Source organism: Thalassophryne amazonica, chromosome 8, assembly GCF_902500255.1.
Source record: "Thalassophryne amazonica chromosome 8, fThaAma1.1, whole genome shotgun sequence".
Classification (NCBI taxonomy): domain Eukaryota; kingdom Metazoa; phylum Chordata; class Actinopteri; order Batrachoidiformes; family Batrachoididae; genus Thalassophryne; species Thalassophryne amazonica.
Window position 1 is genome coordinate 112137973 of NC_047110.1, and position 22883 is coordinate 112160855.

General features: G+C 42.0%; 1 protein-coding gene across 1 annotated transcript in view; it reads left to right on the forward strand.

The window, feature by feature from the left end:
• Positions 1-22883, forward strand: part of LOC117516328 (cytosolic carboxypeptidase 4) — a 202745-nt gene that overhangs the window by 162661 nt on the left and 17201 nt on the right. Inside the window, exons 22-25 of the mRNA XM_034177280.1 lie at positions 5118-5249; positions 5450-5512; positions 9894-10007; positions 17971-18125. Coding sequence (XP_034033171.1) covers positions 5118-5249; positions 5450-5512; positions 9894-10007; positions 17971-18125 — 464 coding nt within the window. The remainder of the gene's footprint in view (positions 1-5117; positions 5250-5449; positions 5513-9893; positions 10008-17970; positions 18126-22883) is intronic.

The following is a 22883-nucleotide window of genomic DNA, read 5'->3' on the forward strand; positions in this document are numbered from 1 at the left end:
GCAAAATATTTATGATTGATTGACTGATTGAGGGACTTTTGATTGAGATATAATGCAAAATGTACACCAAATGGGCTTTTCAATATTAAATTAAATTGTTCACAAAATCTACAATCCGGATCAGATCCAATCAAACTTTGTCAAGTGAAAGCGAGTGCGAGTCTGCACCTCACTTTCAAATATATGAGTGACTGGGGCACTTTTGATTAAGATATAATGTAAAATATACATTAAATGGGGTTTTCAGTGTTAAATTTAAATGGCCACAAAATTTGTAATCTGGATCAGATCTGGATCAAACTTTGTCAATTGATAAAGGATACCATCCTACATAATGCTCTCAAATATGGAATAAATATGTTTTTCTTTTTTTGACATGATGTTATGAATTTTTGAAAATTCATTCAATGTTAAAGTGGGGATTTTCCAGTTTTTCAAGATTTTTCCTGATTTTGACCTTTGACCCATGAGCTTGAAAATTCAACCACCTCTTTCCTATCAGGATATGAATCTTCAGTAAATATTTCATAGAGATATGTGAAAAAGTGTGCACTCCAGGCTGTTCACAAAGAAAACAGACAAACAAACAAACGGGTTAAAACATAAACTCCTCCACCTCGTGGAGGTAACTAATTATTTCCACATCTACTTTTGACTGGAAATGACCTCAGCCATGGTCACTCTGAGATTTACTGGATTAGGTTTTTTTTTTTTTTTTTTTTTTTTTTATGTTAAGAATGAATAAGATTCCAGATGCAACACTGAACAATTTCAGCAGGTTTTGGGAACCAATGCAGTCCTAATTAACAGCTAAATTAAAGCCTGATTATTGTAATTTGGCTTGACAATACCTGCAGAGCATTAAAGACAAACAGCTGAATGGTGTGTGTGTGTGTGTGTGTGTGTGTGTGTGTGTTTGCTTGTGAAAATGAATGATAATGAGACCTGGATTAACCTTGATTGGCTCAGTTAATTGTTCCAAATGAGAGCGGTAAGGTGCTATTTCAGGGTAATTAGCCTAATTAGCTGCCAACTGTTGCTGAAGGCAGAAAACTGCAGAAAATGTGCACTTTTCACATGCTGCAGATTTATTTATTTTAATTTTTCAGCCAAAACTGTGCAGTTTCACCTTTAAATCCACATCAGGGACTAGAAGCACGGATTGCATCCATGGCGTAGCTAAAATGGGTGGGGCTGGATGTTTGGTGACATTGTGACCTCTTGTAGAAGCTGCTTATTGTTCTTTTAATATTCAACGTGACAAAAATCAAGGCTCAATTATTTGATCAAATCGCCCATTCAACACCTCATCAAGTCACTTTATTTGTTGAAAATTCACCCAACTTCAGGCAAACAGATTTCTAAAATGAAACCAATACACAGATCAAATAAAATAAAATCAAATATTCCGTATTATTTTCTCTGTCAAATAGAAAAGTGGGATTTTGTTTCACACCAAGTCATAGTCCACATGAATAGTTTGTAAATCCATTTTCAGACAGGAACCACATCAGTCCTCAGCACCTGCCAAACAATAGGTCAGGTCTCATCATTGCGTGTGCACACATCCACCACACTGCAGAACCGCTGTGGGTCCCTGATGGTATCCCACCAGGCAGACAATCGGTCCATCGTCACCTCTTGAAAGTAGCCACCTGTCCTCCACAGAGGACCATTAAAAAAATAATAGCTGTCTCCAAGTTTGAAACAAAGATTGTTTGCAAAGCCAGGTGAAAAGCATCTCAGCCACCTACAGGAGTCAGCTCCGACACTAACTGGAGTTCCTCAGGGATGTGTTCTGGCTGCTTCACTGTTCAGTGTTTGCATGAACTGGCTGTTGGGTCAGATTGTGGAGATCACTGGCTCAGGTGCTTTTGTTGGCAAGGAGAGGTTTGGTGACTTTGAATTTGTAGACGATGCTGTGATCTTTGCAGAATCAAAGGATTCTCTGATTGAAACCCTTGAGAAGCTGAATGAAGAATCAGAGTGTCTGGGTTTGGTATTGTCCTGCATCATAAGATCCAGGCTTTTCATGACTTTCTGGACTTGGCCATCAGAAGTATATCTGTATGTGGTGAAAGTGTTGAACTTGTAGAGACATTCATGGACCTCAACCTTTGAGATTCAGAGACACCTGGGAAGGTCTTATGGAGTCAGGAGGTTACAGGTCAGGGGTGTTTAATGATGCCAATATCTCTGCAGGAGAATGAAGGTCCAAGTCTTTAGGGTGCTGGTGCTTCCTGTCTTACTGTATGGTTGTGAGATTTGGACTCTATCCAGTGATCTAAGTTGATGTCTGGAGATCTTAGTACCAGGGTCCTTGTGTACAAAGTGTGCATACGCACAAAAACATGGCATACGTCCATCTCCACGCTAACGTTCAGATGTAGCCAAAGTGAAATGACCGTGGAAATGTGCAGTGCGTCACACAAAAATCCTGGCTGGTGTACGTACATTTTTACAGCTGCAGACACGTAGAGGTGATGCTGGGAACCGTAAATAGTGTGAAAACATGAAGTCATCAGAGTGATGTGTGTTGGGAAAGTGTAGTGACACGGACCCACAACAGGGGGCGTAAATGAACGGACAATAGAAGGAGTTAAATTAGAACACTTTACTGTTGTGAATGCCACAACCAAACACAGCAGATTACAGAATGTATACAAGTCAATCAATAAAGGTGTCGTGTGGGCAGGCTCGACGATAGGAGACGCCCGTCTGGAGACGAACCGGAACCACACGATTTCCACCGCCACCGAACCCGAGGGATACTGGAGCCGCCAAGTCCCGAAGTCCCCAGGTGGCCACCGTCTCGGCGTGTCGGATCTGGTACTGCTGGCGGAAAACAAAAACAGTCAAGTGTGGGTGTGTGTACACCCAGTAACAATTATGGTGGGAATGCCACCTCCACCTCTCACTCAATATGTGTAAGCAGTGATCCCTCAGAGGAAAAGAGTGCCGTCCTGCACTCACTCAGCCTCCACAAACTAAGGACCGGTACTCCTGCAAACACTCACAATAGATAGATTAGTAGATTACCACAAATGGCTGAGGATATTACCTCTAAATGAAGATGATATCTCGGCGATGTGGTGGAGGTGTCTTCCTGCTTTTATTCCTGGTGTAATGTAGATGATCAGTGACAGCTGTCATGGTTGATGGGTGACAGCTGTCACCTCGGCAGTTCCTGGAGGCGGCAGCGCCCTCTCGTGCCTGAAGCCCGCACTTCAGGCAGGGCGCCCTCTGGTGGTGGGCCAGCAGTACCTCCTCTTCTGGCGGCCCACACAACAGATGTGCACATCAGAGACACACTGATGAACAATTAACACACCCACGTGTTTGCAATTATATGGGTGGATATAAAAATATGTGCATAGTGATGTGTATAATGGCACTAACAGTGGCTGCATTAGCGTTATTAGAGGACCTTGCAAATGGTGCAGTCTGACGTGAATGTGTATGAGGAAGGGTTGGACTGAAAGGCACAGGAGACCTGAAAACAAAAACACTGGTGTGCCATGGTGGCTGCTGTTTTGCTGTATTACATTACTAAGCCATATATACTGATGGAGGAATAATTATTTATTAAGTGTAAAGATGATTGTATATATAATCAGAGCAGTAAATTGATCAGTCTGTGTGAACACCGTGCATTGAGTCCTCATGTGCGGTTATTTCCAGCAGCTGCAGTTGATCCCCAACGTGAATTCTTCCTTCCACAACAGCTCTTATATAATCATCTGAATCATCTACCTGTTGTCTATCTTCCACATGTACAGAAGGGCTGGATTGTCATTCATACATTCACATTATTATATTTAATAAGAAATAAGCACTAGTGGGCCAAAATATCGCCATCAGAGTGCACAGGACGCTTTTAAAAAAACAAAACAAAAAAAAACTGCTGTGGTTCTGGTTATTTTTATTTTAGGAATCACTGTTAATTAGGAAGTAACCCTGTTGTGTCTGATGATTTGCGGATGTTCATGCTGGTTATACGGTCACAAATTGAACTTTAAAAATGGCTATTCGCGACTGTATAACAGCATGAACATCCACAAATCATCAGACACAACAGGGTTATTCCCATTCTAATCCAATTCCATCGTTTGCACTGTCTGTCATTCTGTAATTCGATTTGGTCAGCAAGGCTTACCTTGAGGCAGCATCGCTCCAACAGCGGTCAGGGCGCGGAGTAATCCATCAAATGTGAAAATCCATTAAATATGAAACGGTAATTCTGCATTAGAATCCACATCGATACTTTCATATGGTAGCTTAAATTCACCCATTTCTGCAGTGGCACCATCAGTACGTGACTTTCTCCTGCTCTCAGCTAACAGGTGGCAGCGTGTGGCCGGTGTTCTGTTGAATTGTGCACCTTGTTGCATAAATCAACAGTTCCGTGTCCTGACAATACTGCACAACTTGTGCAGTTGCACGCAGTACAGGAATGATATTCAACAAGAATGACATTGTCAGAACACCGGTCAGGACGCGGAGTAATACATCCAAATGTGTAACAGTCGAATATTTTTCCACTATTACCCTGATATGATACAGTCTGAAATCTCACAAGATTAACCAATTAGATTTGCCGGAAAAAAGTAATTAGATTACAACCCCAATTCAAGTGAAGTTGGGATGTTGTTTAAAAAGTAAATAAAAACAGAATTCAATGATTTTCAAATCCTCTTCAACCTACTCATATATTCAATTGAATACACCACAAAGACAAGATATTTAATGTTCAAACTGATAAACTTTGTTGTTTTTGTGCAAATATTTGCTCATTTTGAAATGGATGCCTGCAACAGATTTCAAAAAAGTTGGGACAGTGGTATGTTTACCACTGTGTTACATCACCTTTCCTTCTAACAACACTCAATAAGCTACAAGTGCAAGTTAAAACGTCCCAACTTCATTGGAATTGTGGTTGTAGAATAAAAATCATAAGCACAGACACACACGGCCAAAATATCACCATCACAGTGCGGAGGGCACCTGAAAAAACCCCAAAACAGCCACTGTGGCTCTGATGATTTTTATTTTAGATGGATACTCTCTCAGATGACTGTTGGTCCCTACAGATCTCTGTCTTCTTGTCTTCTCTTCAGGTTTTCTGTGACTACCACGGACATTCTCGGAAGAAGAATGTTTTTCTGTACGGCTGCAGCATTAAGGAGACTCTCTGGCAGTCCAATTCTGCCGTCAACACGGTCGGACTGAAAGAGGACCCTGGATACCGGGTGAGACATACACACACACACACACACACACATATGGCTAAACTGGCCAGAGGATTTGACGTGTGATCAGTTTCTTTGTGTCCTGCTGGTCCAGTTGCAACACTTAAAGCTGTGAAACCATAGAAACCACTGAAAAAAATGTCTGCCTGTGCCTCTGTTCTGGTTTCACACAAACATCTTTGTTTTTGCTCTTTCTGCAGACCATTCAGAAAACACTGGACCGAATCGCACCGGCCTTCTCCTTCAACAGCTGCAGCTATTTGGTAAGAACAATAATAACAACAATAATTATAATAATAATAATAATAACAATAATAATAATAATGATGATAACATCTGCACACTTATTGTTTTAAATATTTTATTCTTTCCTCCACTTATTCTGCATGTAACCTGAAGTCGGATCCTTCAGTGTTGCACTTTGTCTGTCTATAAAACATCCACAACAAAGGCCCAAATCTGTGTCTCTTACTTACTTAGTTACTTAGCCTGACCAGCAAAAAGCTCAAAAGCTACACATAGTGAGTCATTTTTCCAGGCAACATGTAAAATTACCTAAAGATGTGCAATAAGAATTTTCAAAGCAACACTGTAACTCTGAGTGTGTCTTCTTTTAAAGCACATTTTAAATCCCGTTGCTCACAGTGGAGGTGCTCATCTCATGCTAACATTAGCACCTTAGCCATGTGATATTAATGAGTTTTTGTGTTAACATTAGCTCATTAGCATCACGTTAAATGATACTCATTACATCACGATATGTGATGCTAGCCAGATTTCATGTGAACGCTAGAACACTAGCCCATTATCATTGTGAGATGCTAGCAAGTTTTCATTCTAACGTTAGTCCATGAGCATCATGTTAAATGACACCCGTTAGCGTTGGGTTATGTGATGGTAGCCAGATCTCACGCAGGTGTTAACCCATTTTCACTGCGTATGAGACACAAGCAAGTTTGTCTGCTAAGGTTAGTCCTTGAGTGTTATGTTATGTGACACCCGTTAGCATCATGTTATGTGACACCTCTTAGCATTGCGTTATGTGACGCTAACCAGATTCCATGCAGATGTTAACCCATTTTCATTACGTATGTGACACTAGCAAGTTTGGATACTAACATTAAACCATAAACATTGTGTTATATGATACCCAGTAGCATCGTGTCATGTAATGCCTGTTCTGTGTGGTAGTAGCAAGTTTTCATGCTAACATTAACCAATTAGCATTGCCTTATGTGATGCTAGTGACTTTTACAGACACATGAACCATTTAATCCACGGTGAATCTCTGTTTTAAAGAGCTCTCCTCACTCACTCAGGTCCTCAGTTACAATAAGCATGTATTTTTTAAAGCCAGTGTTGGGCACAGTTCCAATAATCCAATAACCGATAATTATCAAAGATAATGTTTTCATTATCGGATTATCTTTTCAGATAACTTTGAAAACCATTATTGGACTAATTATCTTCCGATAAATTTTTTTCTGATAATTTCTGGACTGTTAACATGGTAAACAAAGCTATAAACTCTTATAAACTTTAAAATTAGTTGAGCACCTACCCGCTAAACATTTTATAGCAGGTGTGTAGTTCTATCCTCTGCAAAAAGAGGAGAGCAGCTTCTAGAAGAAACTGCTCTATCCTCTGCAGGCAAAGGAGAACTGGTCACCAAAATAAAAACCTAATTTCTTTTAACCCCATACTGATAGGAGGGCAATATCACCCAAGTCATCCAGATGTATACATTTTATCTTATGGTTCAAGTTTTAACCAAACTAATTTTGGACAAGTTATTTAAATTAACATCACATCTGAAGTTTTATAAAGTGAAAATATCAGATATATGTTTTAGTTTTAAAGTAATGCGCTAATTTTTAAGGTTTTAGTGTGGGCATGCTGTGTGTCCAGGTGCATTATGGGTAGGATAGGGTAATCTCAGTACATTCACGACATGAAAAATGCATTTGAGATACTCTGATCAGGCTCCATGGACAACAGCATTAAACTCTAGTGCCTAAAACTCTTGTGAATATATTCTCTGGGTTTATAGACGTTATTGTGTTTGCGTTTATTAAATTCAACGCCTCTTAAATGTAACAGAGTAGCAGCAGACACAGATTATGTGGAATTTTGTTTTAGCAAGTCTCTACTGCCATCTACTGGCCAGTAGCGTTCATGGCAATATTCAAACTGAAGCTAGGCTGATATTTTCTGTACTCGGTTCCAGCTCGATTTATGTTCTCACACACATTGTACGTTCAAAAACCACACGCCAGACTCGTGTTTCCAGAAGCAAAATGTAAACAGAAGCTTTTTTTCAAATTTAATTTACAAAAACTATTGATGGGAGACATCAAAGTTAAAAAAAACAAAAAGCAAAAAAAAAAACATTACAAGACAGGTCTGCTGTGTTTGCATAGGCACAGTGTGAGAGGTGGTCGTGAGATGTTAAACGCAGCTTGTTACTATGTATACTAAACGATGCAGGACGCGTGATTAACCTGAGACTCGGTGCGATCCAAAAAATTCTCGCACCAATGAAAAATCAACTGAAAAAGGGCCAAAACTCACACTGGCACCAGTAGATCATGGCAGTGTTCTATTTATTTTTGACACCGGTTATATCAGACGGTTATATAATTACAACTTGGCTTTTTTTTATTTTTTATTTTTGAAAATGCCTGTTTTTACAAATCAAAAAATTGAATATTTTACAAACGCACATTTATGTGTAAACACCAACACACGACACACATTAACGTGTTGGTTTACATAAATCAACCAACCAACCAATCAGTGTTTAGCGGAGGCACATTTTACCCAGAATCTGTCTGTGTTTGTTACAAAACTTCAGAATTAGTGCATTATTCAACATTAAAAGATATATGTTATATTTTAACTTTGTACAAATGACAGAATTGACAGTAATGGAGTTATTCTATCAATATTCATTTTATTTATACACCAAACCATAACTCAGCACTGCTTTATTTTCCAAGACCTTGGCCTGATGGCAGCGTTGTGACTGAGTACAGAGTTGAGCTTTGTGGCTCCTCTCAGTTGCTTCTGTGCTGGAAGCCATGTAGTAAATAGGAAATTCCAGCAGGGGGCAGGATGCTCTAAGACAGAAGTGCTGACTTATTGTTTGGGTCTGTTCTTGCTTTTGATGCTTCCAAAAGCGATCATGGTGTTAAAACTCAAAATCAGTTTGTTAGTAGTTGCAAGTGTACCAGAGACAATACTGGAATTTATTGGTTATCTGTAACTTCTGATACATTTGTTGGTGGTTTATCGTTTTATCTTTATCAAAGATAACTTTTCAGTTATCTGACTATCTGTTATCGAAGTTAATTTTTTGGTTATCTGTGCCCACCACTGGTTAAAGCACATTACAAATGTCGTCACTCACAATAGAGGCACTTAGCTCATGCTAATGTTAGGTGTGATGTAGCCAAACAATTATACATCATATAAAGACTGTGCTGCAACACTTTGACAATATATTTGCTGATTCTGAACTGCAACTTGATAAAATGTATGTAATTAAGTATTTTTCCAATAATTCTTCTAAGAATAGACTAATGATTCAACAACTTCTAGACAAATTTATTGGCATTGATCATAATGAAGCATATTTTATTTCTCAGTTCATATTTCCTAAATTCTATATTAAAGAAACTTAATTAAATAGTGAGCCATTGCTATTTTGGAGATTTTATATACTTGATTAATTTAATTTAATACCTTTACTAAAATACATCTTTTTATTTGTGGGAATTTTAGCTGGATTTATTTATATTTTTATTTGCCGTGATTGTGCTCATAAAACATAACTGTATTTTTAGTGGAGAAAACAAGCAGCACCTCCCACACTTTTTATTTTTGGGGTCTTTGCATGTATCATCTGTGCCCTGCTCCCCCTACTCCAAAAACATGTTGTAGGTTATCTGCTTACATTCCACTTTATGACATCACAACACTGTGATGTCAGAACTCTGACTGCTGTTGGAGGCAGTGATGGACGGTCATTGCTCTGGATGAGCACCCTGCAGTTTATAATCACCTGTTGCTTTTTTTTGGGTTTTGTTTTCATCAGTGTGGTTGCTGGTTTTCTTTCATATGACATCTGGCATTGTGGGATTTCAGTCTTCAGTGTACTTTTATTCAGTGCACTTAAAAGAAAAAAGAGGTATATTTTGGATTGTTGACTCTCACTGAGTGGTTTGTGTGAAGTATCTGAAAAACAAAAAACAACTTTACTCGAACTCAAAGTGCATGTCATTGTTGATGTGATAGTGGAGCATCAGGATGATCTGCACCAGCCAAAAAAAGAGGACAGTTATATTTCTGGTTGTTAACCTCATTAGACCTTTATGATGCCATAAAGAGAGTGTTAGTTAAGGGAAATGTGTTTTCACCTTTGAAGACACAAAAGAAAAATATTTGTGCAGTTTAGGATAATTATCAGTTTTGCTCAAATTTTTTTAAATACTTTTTTTAGTTTTAGTGTCAAAGAGAAACAGAGTGTAAGATCACACAAGCTCCTCCCCCTTCTGACAGCATGCATTCAAACTGAGACATTTGATCCTACAGAGGTTGTTATTTGTGGTCACATCTTCATTTGTGGTGATGTGATGGTGTCAGGTGGAGAAGTCGCGCTCGTCCACGGCGAGGGTGGTGGTGTGGAGGGAGATCGGCGTCCTGAGGAGTTACACCATGGAGACCACTTACAATGGCTGTGATCAGGGAATATATAAGGTGTGTGAAGAAACTTGAACACGTCTGGTTTTATCTCGGGGACGCCAAAATCCTCTGTTTATGTCTCTATAGTTAAAGGCCGGCGGGCCGATCCCACAGCCTCCATTCAGCCTTCCTAACCTTTATTTATAGAGCGCATAAAAGCAGAGCCATAAAGCGCCTGCAGCACTCCACTATACTCTGCCTACACTATAAAATACTATTAGGTGCTTTTATAGTATGAGGGTAAAGAAGGAGAATAATTAAAGCTTTTAGCTGCTGATACATTCAAGATGTCTGAAAACACAAACAACGTTTGGTTATGAGGCAGAAAAAAAGCAAAATGTGGCATGTGTCCATGTTTCAAAAAGGCTTTTAACTCACTCGATGCCACTGACTCTAAAACGTGTCTTTTCCGATAGTAACGCCCCGCGCCAAAGACGCGTCATCGAGCCAATTTCTTTTCTTCTCTTTTCTTTTCTTGTGGTATGTTTGTTGTTGACATGGACATAGAACTCAATTTTCTATGGGTCTTCAAAAAACACTCAAATGTTGAAGAAATCCTGGCACTGGGATGTTCTGAACTGGCACTCAATGAGTCAAATATCTGTAGTAAAAGTTTTCTGGTACCGGTGTCGCCGACCCGAACAACCCCCCCTAAATATTGGTCCCCCCTGCCTTCACTGCGCATGCGTCATTAGTCGCGGTTCACTGATTATCACGTCGTTTCTGCTTCAAACTGCCTCCAGTCGTCATCTCTCTCAGCGAAAGATATCTGAAGCTTTTGTACAACAATCATTTCCACATAAATTCAGCATTATTTCATCAGGCTTACTTGTAGTTCCTAGGGTTTGTAAGAGTAGAATGGGAGGCAGAGCCTTCAGCTTTCAGGCTCCTCTCCTGTGGAACCAGCTCCCAATTCAGATCAGGGAGACAGACACCCTCTCTACTTTTAAGATTAGGCTTAAAACTTTCCTTTTTGCTAAAGCTTATAGTTAGGGCTGGATCAGGTGACCCTGAACCATCCCTTAGTTATGCTGCTATAGACGTAGACTGCTGGGGGGTTCCCATGATGCACTGTTTCTTTCTCTTTTTGCTCTGTATGCACCACTCTGCATTTAATCATTAGTGATCGATCTCTGCTCCCCTCCACAGCATGTCTTTTTCCTGGTTCTCTCCCTCAGCCCCAACCAGTCCCAGCAGAAGACTGCCCCTCCCTGAGCCTGGTTCTGCTGGAGGTTTCTTCCTGTTAAAAGGGAGTTTTTCCTTCCCACTGTAGCCAAGTGCTTGCTCACAGGGGGTCGTTTTGACCGTTGGGGTTTTACATAATTATTGTATGGCCTTGCCTTACAATATAAAGCGCCTTGGGGCAACTGTTTGTTGTGATTTGGCGCTATATAAAAAAATTGATTGATTGATTGATTGATTGATCATAAAAGATGGAGGAAGCAATCAGAGCACCACGGCTACACGAGTTGCTAGCTGTTGCGTTCACTGCACGTCGGTCATTTCAAAGTGTCACCAAGCATCACCTCATTTCTACTTAAGGCCCAGTCACACGGTACTAACAACGAAGCCCAAATGAAACAAATGTGGACTTTCGTCTGCATTGTTTAACCTTCGCACAGCTTAGTTCCTGCAGCTGGCGCTTCGTCAGGATTTTTAAACTGTCAAAACATTTCAACGAATGCCGCCAAAACCCTCAATTCTTCCGTATTTCGTATTGCTGTCATTCCTGACGGTTGCTTATCGTTTGCTTAGTTTTTGTAACTTTAGTGCTTAGTTTGACTTTGTTCAACCAGCTGAATGTTTTCATACAGTGCAGAAGCTGGTTTGTGAGCACTGCTGTGGAGGAGAGATGCAGCTCCTCTGCGGTGGTGCTGGTGTGTGGTGTGGGGCTTCTGCTGCTGCGTGTGATGGGACGAGTGCTGCTGCTGTCATGCCGTGGTGCTGGCCGGCCAGGAAGAATTTGTCTGCCTCCTCCGCCAGCACACGGCAGTCCATGATCATGGTGTTGGCCAGCACTGTGCGCACCTGAGTGGTGAGTTGCTGCAGAAAAAGTCTTGCTGGTGTCCTGTCAGGAGCTGCAGCATTCTGTCCATGAACTCTGCCCTCCAGTCGGTGCAGAGAGAACAGCCTGCTGGCCCTTTCAGTCTGACAGTTCAAAAGTTTTGAGGAGGTGATCCTTGATCATTGCGTATTTGTTTGCAGCAGTGGGGCTTTGGAGGAGTGCGATCAGCCTTGTTGCTGTAGAGCTGCTGAGGGCTATCACAACATAATAATATTTCCTATCGTTTGCTGTGATCTCTCAGAGCGAACTGCACCTGGGTTTGTGCAAACTAGGGGGCAGTTTACAGAAGTGTGACTTTGAGCATCAAGTGTGGAAAAGGTTTCAGCAGCAGCGCACATTCACGTGTGAACAGCTTTGATCCACAGAGGTGTGACATATGAAAACAGAAAACCCAGTATGATCGCAAATGGCTGCATTATTTTTTGAACAATGTTTGAGTCGCTGAATCATGTACCAGACAGTCCTTTGTGTGCGCGTGCGCCACAACACAGCCGAACACTGAATGTATTCATCCAGAGTGAATCAGCTGGAGAGAAGGTGAAGTGTGTGTGTGTATGTGTGTGTGTGTGTGTGTGAGATCCGTTGGCCTTACCATTCTGAGAACGGAGCGCATTTCTACAAAAAAAAAAAAAAAAAGAATTAAAACAGCCTTGTTTCTGCTTAAAACTGACTTTAGGATGATTTAAGAGGTTTTACTTTTATCATCTTTGGGTGAAGAGACTCCAAATGGCCGCGTGCGCAGTGGAGGCAGGTGGGCCGATTTTTAGGAGCAGACAGTTTGGTCTGCGACACCGGCTCTTTGGAATTTCAATCCATCTGCCAGCAGATGGCAGCACAACAGACATTCCCTACAAAATTCCCGGGACTGTGCTGCATAAGATGCACATTTTTATTGGAAAACCTATTTAGATTTTCAGCCAGTCAGCATAGCTGTTGGCACATTGGTGCAATAGGCAGCATGCCAGTCTCATAATTGGAAGGTTGTGAGTTCAAGCCTGGGGCAGCACGGTGGCTTAGTGGTTAGCACTGTTGCCTCACAGCAAGACGTCCATGGGGTTGATTCCCACCTGTGGCCTGTCTGTGTGGAGTTTGAATGTTCTCCCCGTGTTTGTGTGGGTTCCCTTTGGGTGCTCCAGTTTCCGCCCACATCCAAAGACATGCAGGTTAGGTGGACAGGTATAATGTGGAGCAGACGGAATGATCTGGAGTAGAGAGTATAATCTAAAGTATAGTGTATAATCTGGAGCAGAGGGTCTAATCTGTAATAAAGAATATAATTAGGGAATAATCTTATTGTATCTGATGATTTGCAGATGTTCATGGTGGTTATACGGTTGCAAATTGAGCTGTAAAACAGATATTTGCGATTGTAATCCAGCATGAACGTCCACAAATAATCAGACACAAGGGGGTTATTCTCATTCTAATCCAGTTCCATCATTTGCACACTTTATTTTTCTGTAGGTAATTCGGTCAGCGAGGCTTACCGTGAGGCAGCGTTGCTCCAACAGCGGTCAGGGTGCGGAGTAATCCATCAACTGTGAAAATCCATCAAATGTGAAACAGTAATTCTGTATCAGAATCCACATCAATACTGTTGTATGGCAGCTTAAATTCACCCATTTCGGCATCGTCATCATTATGCAACTTTCTCTCACTCTCAGCTGACAGTGCCATTATTGACATCTGCGTAGCAGTGCGTGGCCGGTCAGGGCGTGGAGTAATACATCCAAATGTGAAACGGTCGACTATCTTGCCACCGTTACCCCGATATTATACAGTCTGAAATCTCACACGATTAACCAATCAGATTTGTGCAAAAATTGTAATTGGATGAGAATGTGGAGTAGAGAGAATAGTCTGGGGTAGAGAGTATAACCAGGATTATAGTGTATAATACAGTGTATAATTAGTGTATAATTTGCTTGCCTCTACTGGTGGTTGGCTCTCACTGCGGTATTGTATCACTTCCTGTTCCGGAGCACAGCGGTGTTTTGCTGTATCTGTTAGCTGTTTAATCTGCGCAGTTAGATTGATCTAGTTAACTAGATAACGATTTGTTTCACAGTGTAATCTTCACGTGCCTTAACTAAAGCACTCCCTCTGCTGAATCACCTCTAAATTATTTACACATTATTCACTTTGTGTGTTTTTAGGAATCCACTAGCTTAGCGCAGCTACTAGCACTTAGCCGGTTTAGCATGGCAGCTTCTCCTGTCTCTCCTGCACTTTTCTGCTCTGGGTGTGAAATGTTTAGTTATTCCTCGGCCTCCTTTAGCAGTAATGGTACTTGTAATAAGTGTAGCTTATTCGTAGCTTTGGAGGCCAGGCTGGGCGAATTGGAGACTCGGCTCCGCACCGTGGAAAATTCTACGGCTAGCCAGGCCCCTGTAGTCGGTGCGGACCAAGGTAGGTTAGCCGCCGTTAGTTTCCCTCTGGCAGATCCCGAGCAGCCGGGAAAGCAGGCCGACTGGGTGACTGTGAGGAGGAAGCGTAGTTCTAAACACAAGCCCCCTGTACACCGCCAACCCGTTCACATTTCTAACCGTTTTTCTCCACTCAGTGACACACCCGCCGAGGATCAAACTCTGGTTATTGGCGACTCTGTTTTGAGAAATGTGAAGTTAGCGACACCAGCAACCATAGTCAATTGTCTTCCGGGGGCCAGAGCAGGCGACATCGAAGGAAATTTGAAACTGCTGGCTAAGGCTAAGCGTAAATTTGGTAAGATTGTAATTCACGTCGGCAGTAATGACACCCGGTTACGCCAATCGGAGGTCACTAAAAATGAACATTGAATCGGTGTGTAACTTTGCAAAAACAATGTCGGACTCTGTAGTTTTCTCTGGGCCCCTCCCTAATCGGACCGGGAGTGACATGTTTAGCCGCATGTTCTCCTTGAATTGCTGGCTGCGTGAGTGGTGTCCAAAAAATGAGGTGGGCTTCATAGATAATTGGCAAAGCTTCTGGGGAAAACCTGGTCTTGTTAGGAGAGACGGCATCCATCCCACTTTGGATGGAGCAGCTCTCATTTCTAGAAATCTGGCCAATTTTCTTAAATCCTCCAAACCGTGACTATCCAGGGTTGGGACCAGGAAGCAGAGTTGTAGTCTTACACACCTCTCTGCAGCTTCTCTCCCCCTGCCATCCCCTCATTACCCCATCCCCGTAGAGACGGTGCCTGCTCCCAGACCACCAACAACCAGTAAAAATCTATTTAAGCATAAAAATTCAAAAAGAAAAAACAATATAGCACCTTCAACTGCACCACAGACTAAAACAGTTAAATGTGGTCTATTAAACATTAGGTCTCTCTCTTCTAAGTCCCTGTTAGTAAATGATATAATAATTGATCAACATATTGATTTATTCTGCCTTACAGAAACCTGGTTACAGCAGGATGAATATGTTAGTTTAAATGAGTCAACACCCCGGAGTCACACTAACTGCCAGAATGCTCGTAGCACGGGCCGAGGCGGAGGATTAGCAGCAATCTTCCAATCCAGCTTATTAATTAATCAAAAACCCAGACAGAGCTTTAATTCATTTGAAAGCTTGTCTCTTAGTCTTGTCCATCCAAATTGGAAGTCCCAAAAACCAGTTTTATTTGTTATTATCGATCGTCCACCTGGTCGTTACTGTGAGTTTCTCTGTGAATTTTCAGACCTTTTGTCTGACTTAGTGCTTAGCTCAGATAAGATAATTATAGTGGGCGATTTTAACATCCACACAGATGCTGAGAATGACAGCCTCAACACTGCATTTAATCTATTATTAGACTCTATTGGCTTTGCTCAAAATGTAAATGAGGTGGTTTGAATCATATTTATCTAATAGATTACAATTTGTTCATGTAAATGGGGAATCTTCTTCCACAAGGTTCTGTGCTAGGACCAATTTTATTCACTTTATACATGCTTCCCTTAAGCAGTATTATTAGACGGCATTGCTTAAATTTTCATTGTTACGCAGATGATACCCAGCTTTATCTATCCATGAAGCCAGAGGACACACACCAATTAGCTAAACTGCAGGATTGTCTTACAGACATAAATACATGGATGACCTCTAATTTCCTGCTTTTAAACTCAGATAAAACTGAAGTTATTGTACTTGACCCCACAAATCTTAGAAACCTGGTGTCTAACCAGATCCTTACTCTGGATGGCATTACCCTGACCTCTAGTAATACTGTGAGAAATCTTGGAGTCATTTTTGATCAGGATATGTCATTCAAAGCGCATATTAAACAAATATGTAAGACTGCTTTTTTGCATTTACGCAATATCTCTAAAATTAGAAAGGTCTTGTCTCAGAGTGATGCTGAAAAACTAATTCATGCATTTATTTCCTCTAGGCTGGACTATTGTAATTCATTATTATCAGGTTGTCCTAAAAGTTCCCTGAAAAGCCTTCAGTTAATTCAAAATGCTGCAGCTAGAGTACTGACGGGGACTAGAAGGAGAGAGCATATCTCACCCATATTGGCCTCTCTTCATTGGCTTCCTGTTAATTCTAGAATAGAATTTAAAATTCTTCTTCTTACTTACAAGGTTTTGAATAATCAGGTCCCATCTTATCTTAGGGACCTCATAGTACCATATCACCCCAATAGAGCGCTTCGCTCTCAGACTGCAGGCTTACTTGTAGTTCCTAGGGTTTGTAAGATTAGAATGGGAGGCAGAGCCTTCAGCTTTCAGGCTCCTCTCCTGTGGAACCAGCTCCCAATTCAGATCAGCGAGACAGACACCCTCTCTACTTTTAAGATTAGGCTTAAAACTTTCCTTTTTGCTAAAGCTTATAGTTAGGGCTGGATCAGGTGACCCTGAACCATCCCTTAGTTATGCTGCTATAGACTTAGACTGCTGGGGGTTCCCATGATGCACTGAGTGTTTCTTTCTCTTTTTGCTCTGTATGCACCACTCTGCATTTAATCATTAGTGATTGATCTCTGCTCCCCTCCACAGCATGTCTTTTTCCTGGTTCTCTCCCTCAGCCCCAACCAGTCCCAGCAGAAGACTGCCCCTCCCTGAGCCTGGTTCTGCTGGAGGTTTCTTCCTGTTAAAAGGGAGTTTTTCCTTCCCACTGTCGCCAAGTGCTTGCTCACAGGGGGTCGTTTTGACCGTTGGGGTTTTTACATAATTATTGTATGGCCTTGCCTTACAATATAAAGCGCCTTGGGGCAACTGTTTGTTGTGATTTGGCGCTATATAAAAAATTGAAATTGATGATGATAATATGGATCAGAGAGTATAATCTGGAGTAGAAGGTATGATCTAGCCAGGACCAAGATATACCCCGGGGTTTATTTTCTGTTCGGTCACACTATTCTATCTACCAGAGGTGGGACAAAGTCACTGTCAAGTCATTCTCAAGTCATGAATCGGCAAGTCTCAAGTCATAATGCCCACCAAATGTTTGCAAGCTGACTTGAGACTTGCCGATTCTTGACTTGAGAATGACTTGACAGTGGCTTCGTCCCACCTCTGCTATCTGCTAATATAAGCAAGATGTTGGTTGTCGCTGGCGGTGTCCCACAGTATGCTGTACTCAACATTCTTAAAATGGAGGAATACCTCCATCTGGTGGACATTTACATTAATGCAGGTACAACAGAGTTTCTCCAAGAGCTCTAGTACGGGTATAGTTTGGTGGCAGATTAACCCAGTCTGCTACATGGGGGTAGAACTAGAACACACTGCAGGGATTATCTATCCCATCTGTCCTGGTAACAGTTTGAGATGCCTGCAGTGGAACTGTAGAACCAAGTTGTGAAGAAGGACGTCTGAACTCTGACCTCACCCCAGTCAAGCAGTGGACAAAGACTTTTAAATCTGATTATAAATATTGGTGTGTATCTGTGTTTAGGTTTCAGGAGCTGATTTGTTGAGGTGGATCATGACTTATGTTCAGGGTTTGCAGACAGGAACCAGGGAGCTTGAGGAGATGGGGATGAAGTTCTGCCACAGTCTGCTGTCCGTAACCAGAGACGTGATGACACTTTACGGCAGGAGACTCATCAACTACATTGACCTGGACCACAACATCCTGGACCACAAGTCATACAAGTAAGAGGGCATCTGGCAGGGGTTCTGTCTGTGCACCTCAGCCTGCACGTAGGAACTCTTTGGAATTGCTTGCTCATCTTTTTGTTTCGTGTCCATCCTCCTAATGCTGTATGTGGCGGGTCACCTGGCGTGATTAACCAACTAACATCAAAGTGCAGTTTGGAGATCAGGATGAACTTCCCACCATCAAACACGTCCATCTAGACCCAGATCATCAGTTAAAGTGTGAGACGTTCTTTTTGCAACCAACAATAACCCACGTAATTTTTATGAAATCTTTTAAGTAAAAATTGAGCCAAAAGCACAAAGTTCCTGTGCAAAAACAATATCACGTAAATGTCAAACAACTCAAATGGTTTCACCTATTAATAATCACTTTATGTCCAAGTTGACAAGTGGAACATTTCATCTCAATTTCAATTTATTTTCATTTATATAGCGCCAAATGACAACAAAGTTGCCTCAAGGCGCTTCACACAAGAAAGGTCGAACCTTACCAACCCCCAGAGTAAGTACACAGGCGACAGTGGTAAGAACAAACTCCCTCTGAGGAAGAAACCTCAAACAGACCAGACTCAAAGGGGTGACCCTCTGCATGGGCCATGATACAGACACAAATTACCAAACAATTCACAGAAACAAATATACAGGAAATGTTGCCGGTGCACAGAACAGGATGGTTGCAGAAACAGACACCACACCCATCTCTGGATGGAGCTGCACCTCAAACAGAGAAAAAAAAACAGAATCAGGCATCAGAAAGACAACAGATACAGTGTAATTTGTCAGCATTAAACAACAAGAAAAACAGAAGAAATACTAAGGTGATCACCGGCCACTAGCCCTAAGCTTCACTAACAGAACCAGACTTTAGATAAAGTTGAGGACGCGGCACACTATGTTTACTAATAAAATTAATTTAAGAGTAAAAAACATAGTAACATACTGTACCAGTATGCTAGCCATATGAAAGGTAAAATAAGTGTGTCTTAAGTCTGGACTTGAAAGTCCCCACCGAATCTGACTGTTTTATTGATGCAGGGAGAAAATTCCACAGAACAGGAGCACGATAAGAGAAAGCTCTGTGACCCGCAGACTTCTTATTCACCCTAGGGACACAAAGTAGTCCTGCACCCTGAGAATGCAAAGCCCGGGCCGGCACGTAAGGTTTAATTAGGTCAGCTAGGTAGGGAGGTGCCAGTCCATATATAATTTTATAGGTTAGTAGCAGAACCTTAAAATCTGATCTCACTGGGACAGGAAGCCAGTGAAGAGACGCCAAAATGGGTGTAATGTGGTCAAATGTTCTGCTTTCTGTCAAAAGTCTGGCTGCAGCATTTTGAACCAATTGGAGACCCCTAATGCTGGACTGCGGTAAACCAGAAAATAGAACATTGCAGTAGTCCAATCTAGAAGAGACAAACACATGGATCAGGGTCTCAGCATCAGCCATAGACAGAATGGGACAAATCTTCCCTATATTTCGCAGGTGGAAGAAAGCAGTCCTAGTAATATTTCTGATGTGGAGGTCAATGGACAACGTAGGATCAAAAAGATAAGATCAAACTTTATTGATCTCACAGCAGAGAAATTCACATGTTACGTCAGCTCTTAAAAAAAACACAAGATGGGTGCAAGTAGAGGAAATTGTTCATCAACAGCGTGTGCAAGGATAAGCAATAATAATAATACTAGTAACAGTACAATAAAATAAGAAAATGAGGTAGAAATAGGTGTGGCAGGTGTGGTATGGCCTCCACTGCATGACGGACTATAAGGGGAGGAGCAAGTCTGTGGAGATGTCCAGCGCATCATTCCCGGATGAGCTCAACACCTTCTATGACTTTTGGCCCATAGCACTCACATCTGTCATCATGAAGTGCTTTGAGCGGATCATTAGGAAACATATCTGTGCCTCCCTCCCCGACACCCTAGATGCCCTGCAGTTCGCATACAGAGCAAACAGGTCGACAGAGGTCGCCATTGCTCTGGCAGTTCATACCTCCCTCAGCCATCTGGAGAAGGGGAATACGTATGTGAGAATGCTCTTCATTGATTACAGCTCAGCATTCAACACCATAATCCCCTCCAAACTGGTCACCAAGCTCACTGCCCTAGGCCTGGAGAAGTCCATATGCTGCTGGATCTTGGACTTCCTCACTAACAGACCACAGGCGGTGAGACTCAGCAGACACCTCTCCTCCACACTTGTCCTCAGCATGGGTGCTCCTCAGGGCTGTGTTCTCAGTCCACTTCTCTACTCCCTCTTCACGTATGACTGTACAGCCAAGCACTGCTCTAACGTGATCCTCAAGTTTGCTGACGACACCACCATCTTGGGCCTCATCACTGACAACGACGAGACTGCCTACAGAGATGAGGTGAAATCACTGACCAGCTGGTGCCAGGAAAATAACCTCTCTCTGAACATCAGCAAAACTAAGGAGATGATAGTGGACTTCAGGAGACAGCGTGGAGGTCAGCACTCCCCCATCCACATCAACAACACCGAGGTGGAGCAGGTCAGCAGCTTCAAGTTCCTCGGCGTCCACATCACCGAGGACTTATCCTGGACCTTACATGCAGACACTGTGGTTAAGAAAGCCCGGCAGAGATTCTACTTCCTGAGAAGGCTGAAGAAGTTTGGAACGAACACCACCATCCTCACGAACTTCTACAGGTGCATCATCGAGAGTGTGCCAATGGGCTGCCTCACAGTGTGGTACGGGAGCTGCACCAGCCAGAGTCAGAAAGCACTGCAGAGGGTGGTGTGCACAGCTGAGGACCTCACTGGCAGCATTCTTCCCACCATCCAGGACATTTACCACAGTCGGTGCCAGCGTAAGGCACGCGGCATCATTAAGGATCACACTCACCCCGCAAAAGGACTATTCGAACTGTTACCCTCTGGCAGGAGGTATAGGAGTCTGCCAGCCCGTACCAAAAGACTCAGGAACAGTTACTATCCACAGGCTGTCAGACTACTGAACTTTAAACAACACAGAACTATGATAATAATCAACTCAATCAACTTCAATCAACTTTTTTCTTATATAGCGCCAAATCACAACAAACAGTTGCCCCAAGGTGCTCCATATTGTAAGGCAAGGCCATACAATAATTATGAAAAACCCCAACGGTCAAAACGACCCCCTATGAGCAAGCACTTGGCCACAGTGGGAAGGAAAAACTCCCTTTTAACAGGAAGAAACCTCCAGCAGAACCAGGCTCAGGGAGGGGCAGTCTTCTGCTGAGACTGGTTGGGGCTGAGGGAAAGAACCAGAAAAAAGACATGCCGAGAAGGGGGGCAGAGATCGATCACTAATGATTAAATGCAGAGTGGTGCATACGGAGCAAAAAGAAACAGTGCATCATGGGAACCCCCCCACAGTCTACGTCTAAAGCAACATAACCAAGGGATGGTCCAGGGTCACCCGATCCAGCCCTAACTATAAGTCTTAGCGAAAAGGAAAGTTTTAAGCCTAATCTTAAAAGTAGAGAGGGTGTCTGTCTCCCTGATCTGAATTGGGAGCTGGTTCCACAGGAGAGGAGCCTGAAAGCTGAAGGCTCTGCCTCCCATTCTACTCTTACAAACCCTAGGAACCACAAGTAAGCCCGCAGTCTGAGAGCGAAGCGCTCTAATGGGGTAATATGGTACTACGAGGTCCCTAAGATAAGATGGGACCTGATTATTCAAAACCTTATAAGTAAGAAGAAGAATTTTAAATTCTATTCTAGAATTAACAGGAAGCCAATGAAGAGAGGCCAATATGGGTGAGATATGCTCTCTCCTTCTAGTCCCTGTCAGTACTCTAGCTGCAGCATTCTGAACCAACTGAAGGCTTTTTAGGGAACTTTTAGGACAACCTGATAATAATGAATTACAATAGTCCAGCCTAGAGGAAATAAATGCATGAATTAGTTTTTCAGCATCACTCTGAGACAAGACCTTTCTGATTTTAGAGATATTGCGTAAATGCAAAAAGGCAGTCCTACATATTTGTTTAATATGCGCTTTGAATGACATATCCTGATCAAAAATGACTCCAAGATTTCTCACAGTATTACTAGAGATCAGGGAAATGCCATCCAGAGTAACGATCTGGTTAGACACCATGCTTCTAAGATTTGTGGGGCCAAGTACAATAACTTCAGTTTTATCTGAGTTTAAAAGCAAGAAATTAGAGGTCATCCATGTCTTTATGTCTGTAAGACAATCCTGCAGTTTAGCTAATTGGTGTGTATCCTCTGGCTTCATGGATAAATAAAGCTGGGTATCATCTGCGTAACAATGAAAATTTAAGCAATGCCGTCTAATAATACTGCCTAAGGGAAGCATGTATAAAGTGAATAAAATTGGTCCTAGCACAGAACCTTGTGGAACTCCATAATTAACTTTAGTCTGTGAAGAAGATTCCCCATTTACATGAACAAACTGTAATCTATTAGACAAATATGATTCAAACCACCGCAGCGCAGTGCCTTTAATACCTATGACATGCTCTAATCTCTGTAATAAAATTTTATGGTCAACAGTATCAAAAGCAGCACTGAGGTCTAACAGAACAAGCACAGAGATGAGTCCACTGTCCGAAGCCATAAGAAGATCATTTGTAACCTTCACTAATGCTGTTTCTGTACTATGATGAATTCTAAAACCTGACTGAAACTCTTCAAATAGACCATTCCTCTGCAGGTGATCAGTTAGCTGTTTTACAACTACCCTCTCAAGAATCTTTGAGAGAAAAGGAAGGTTGG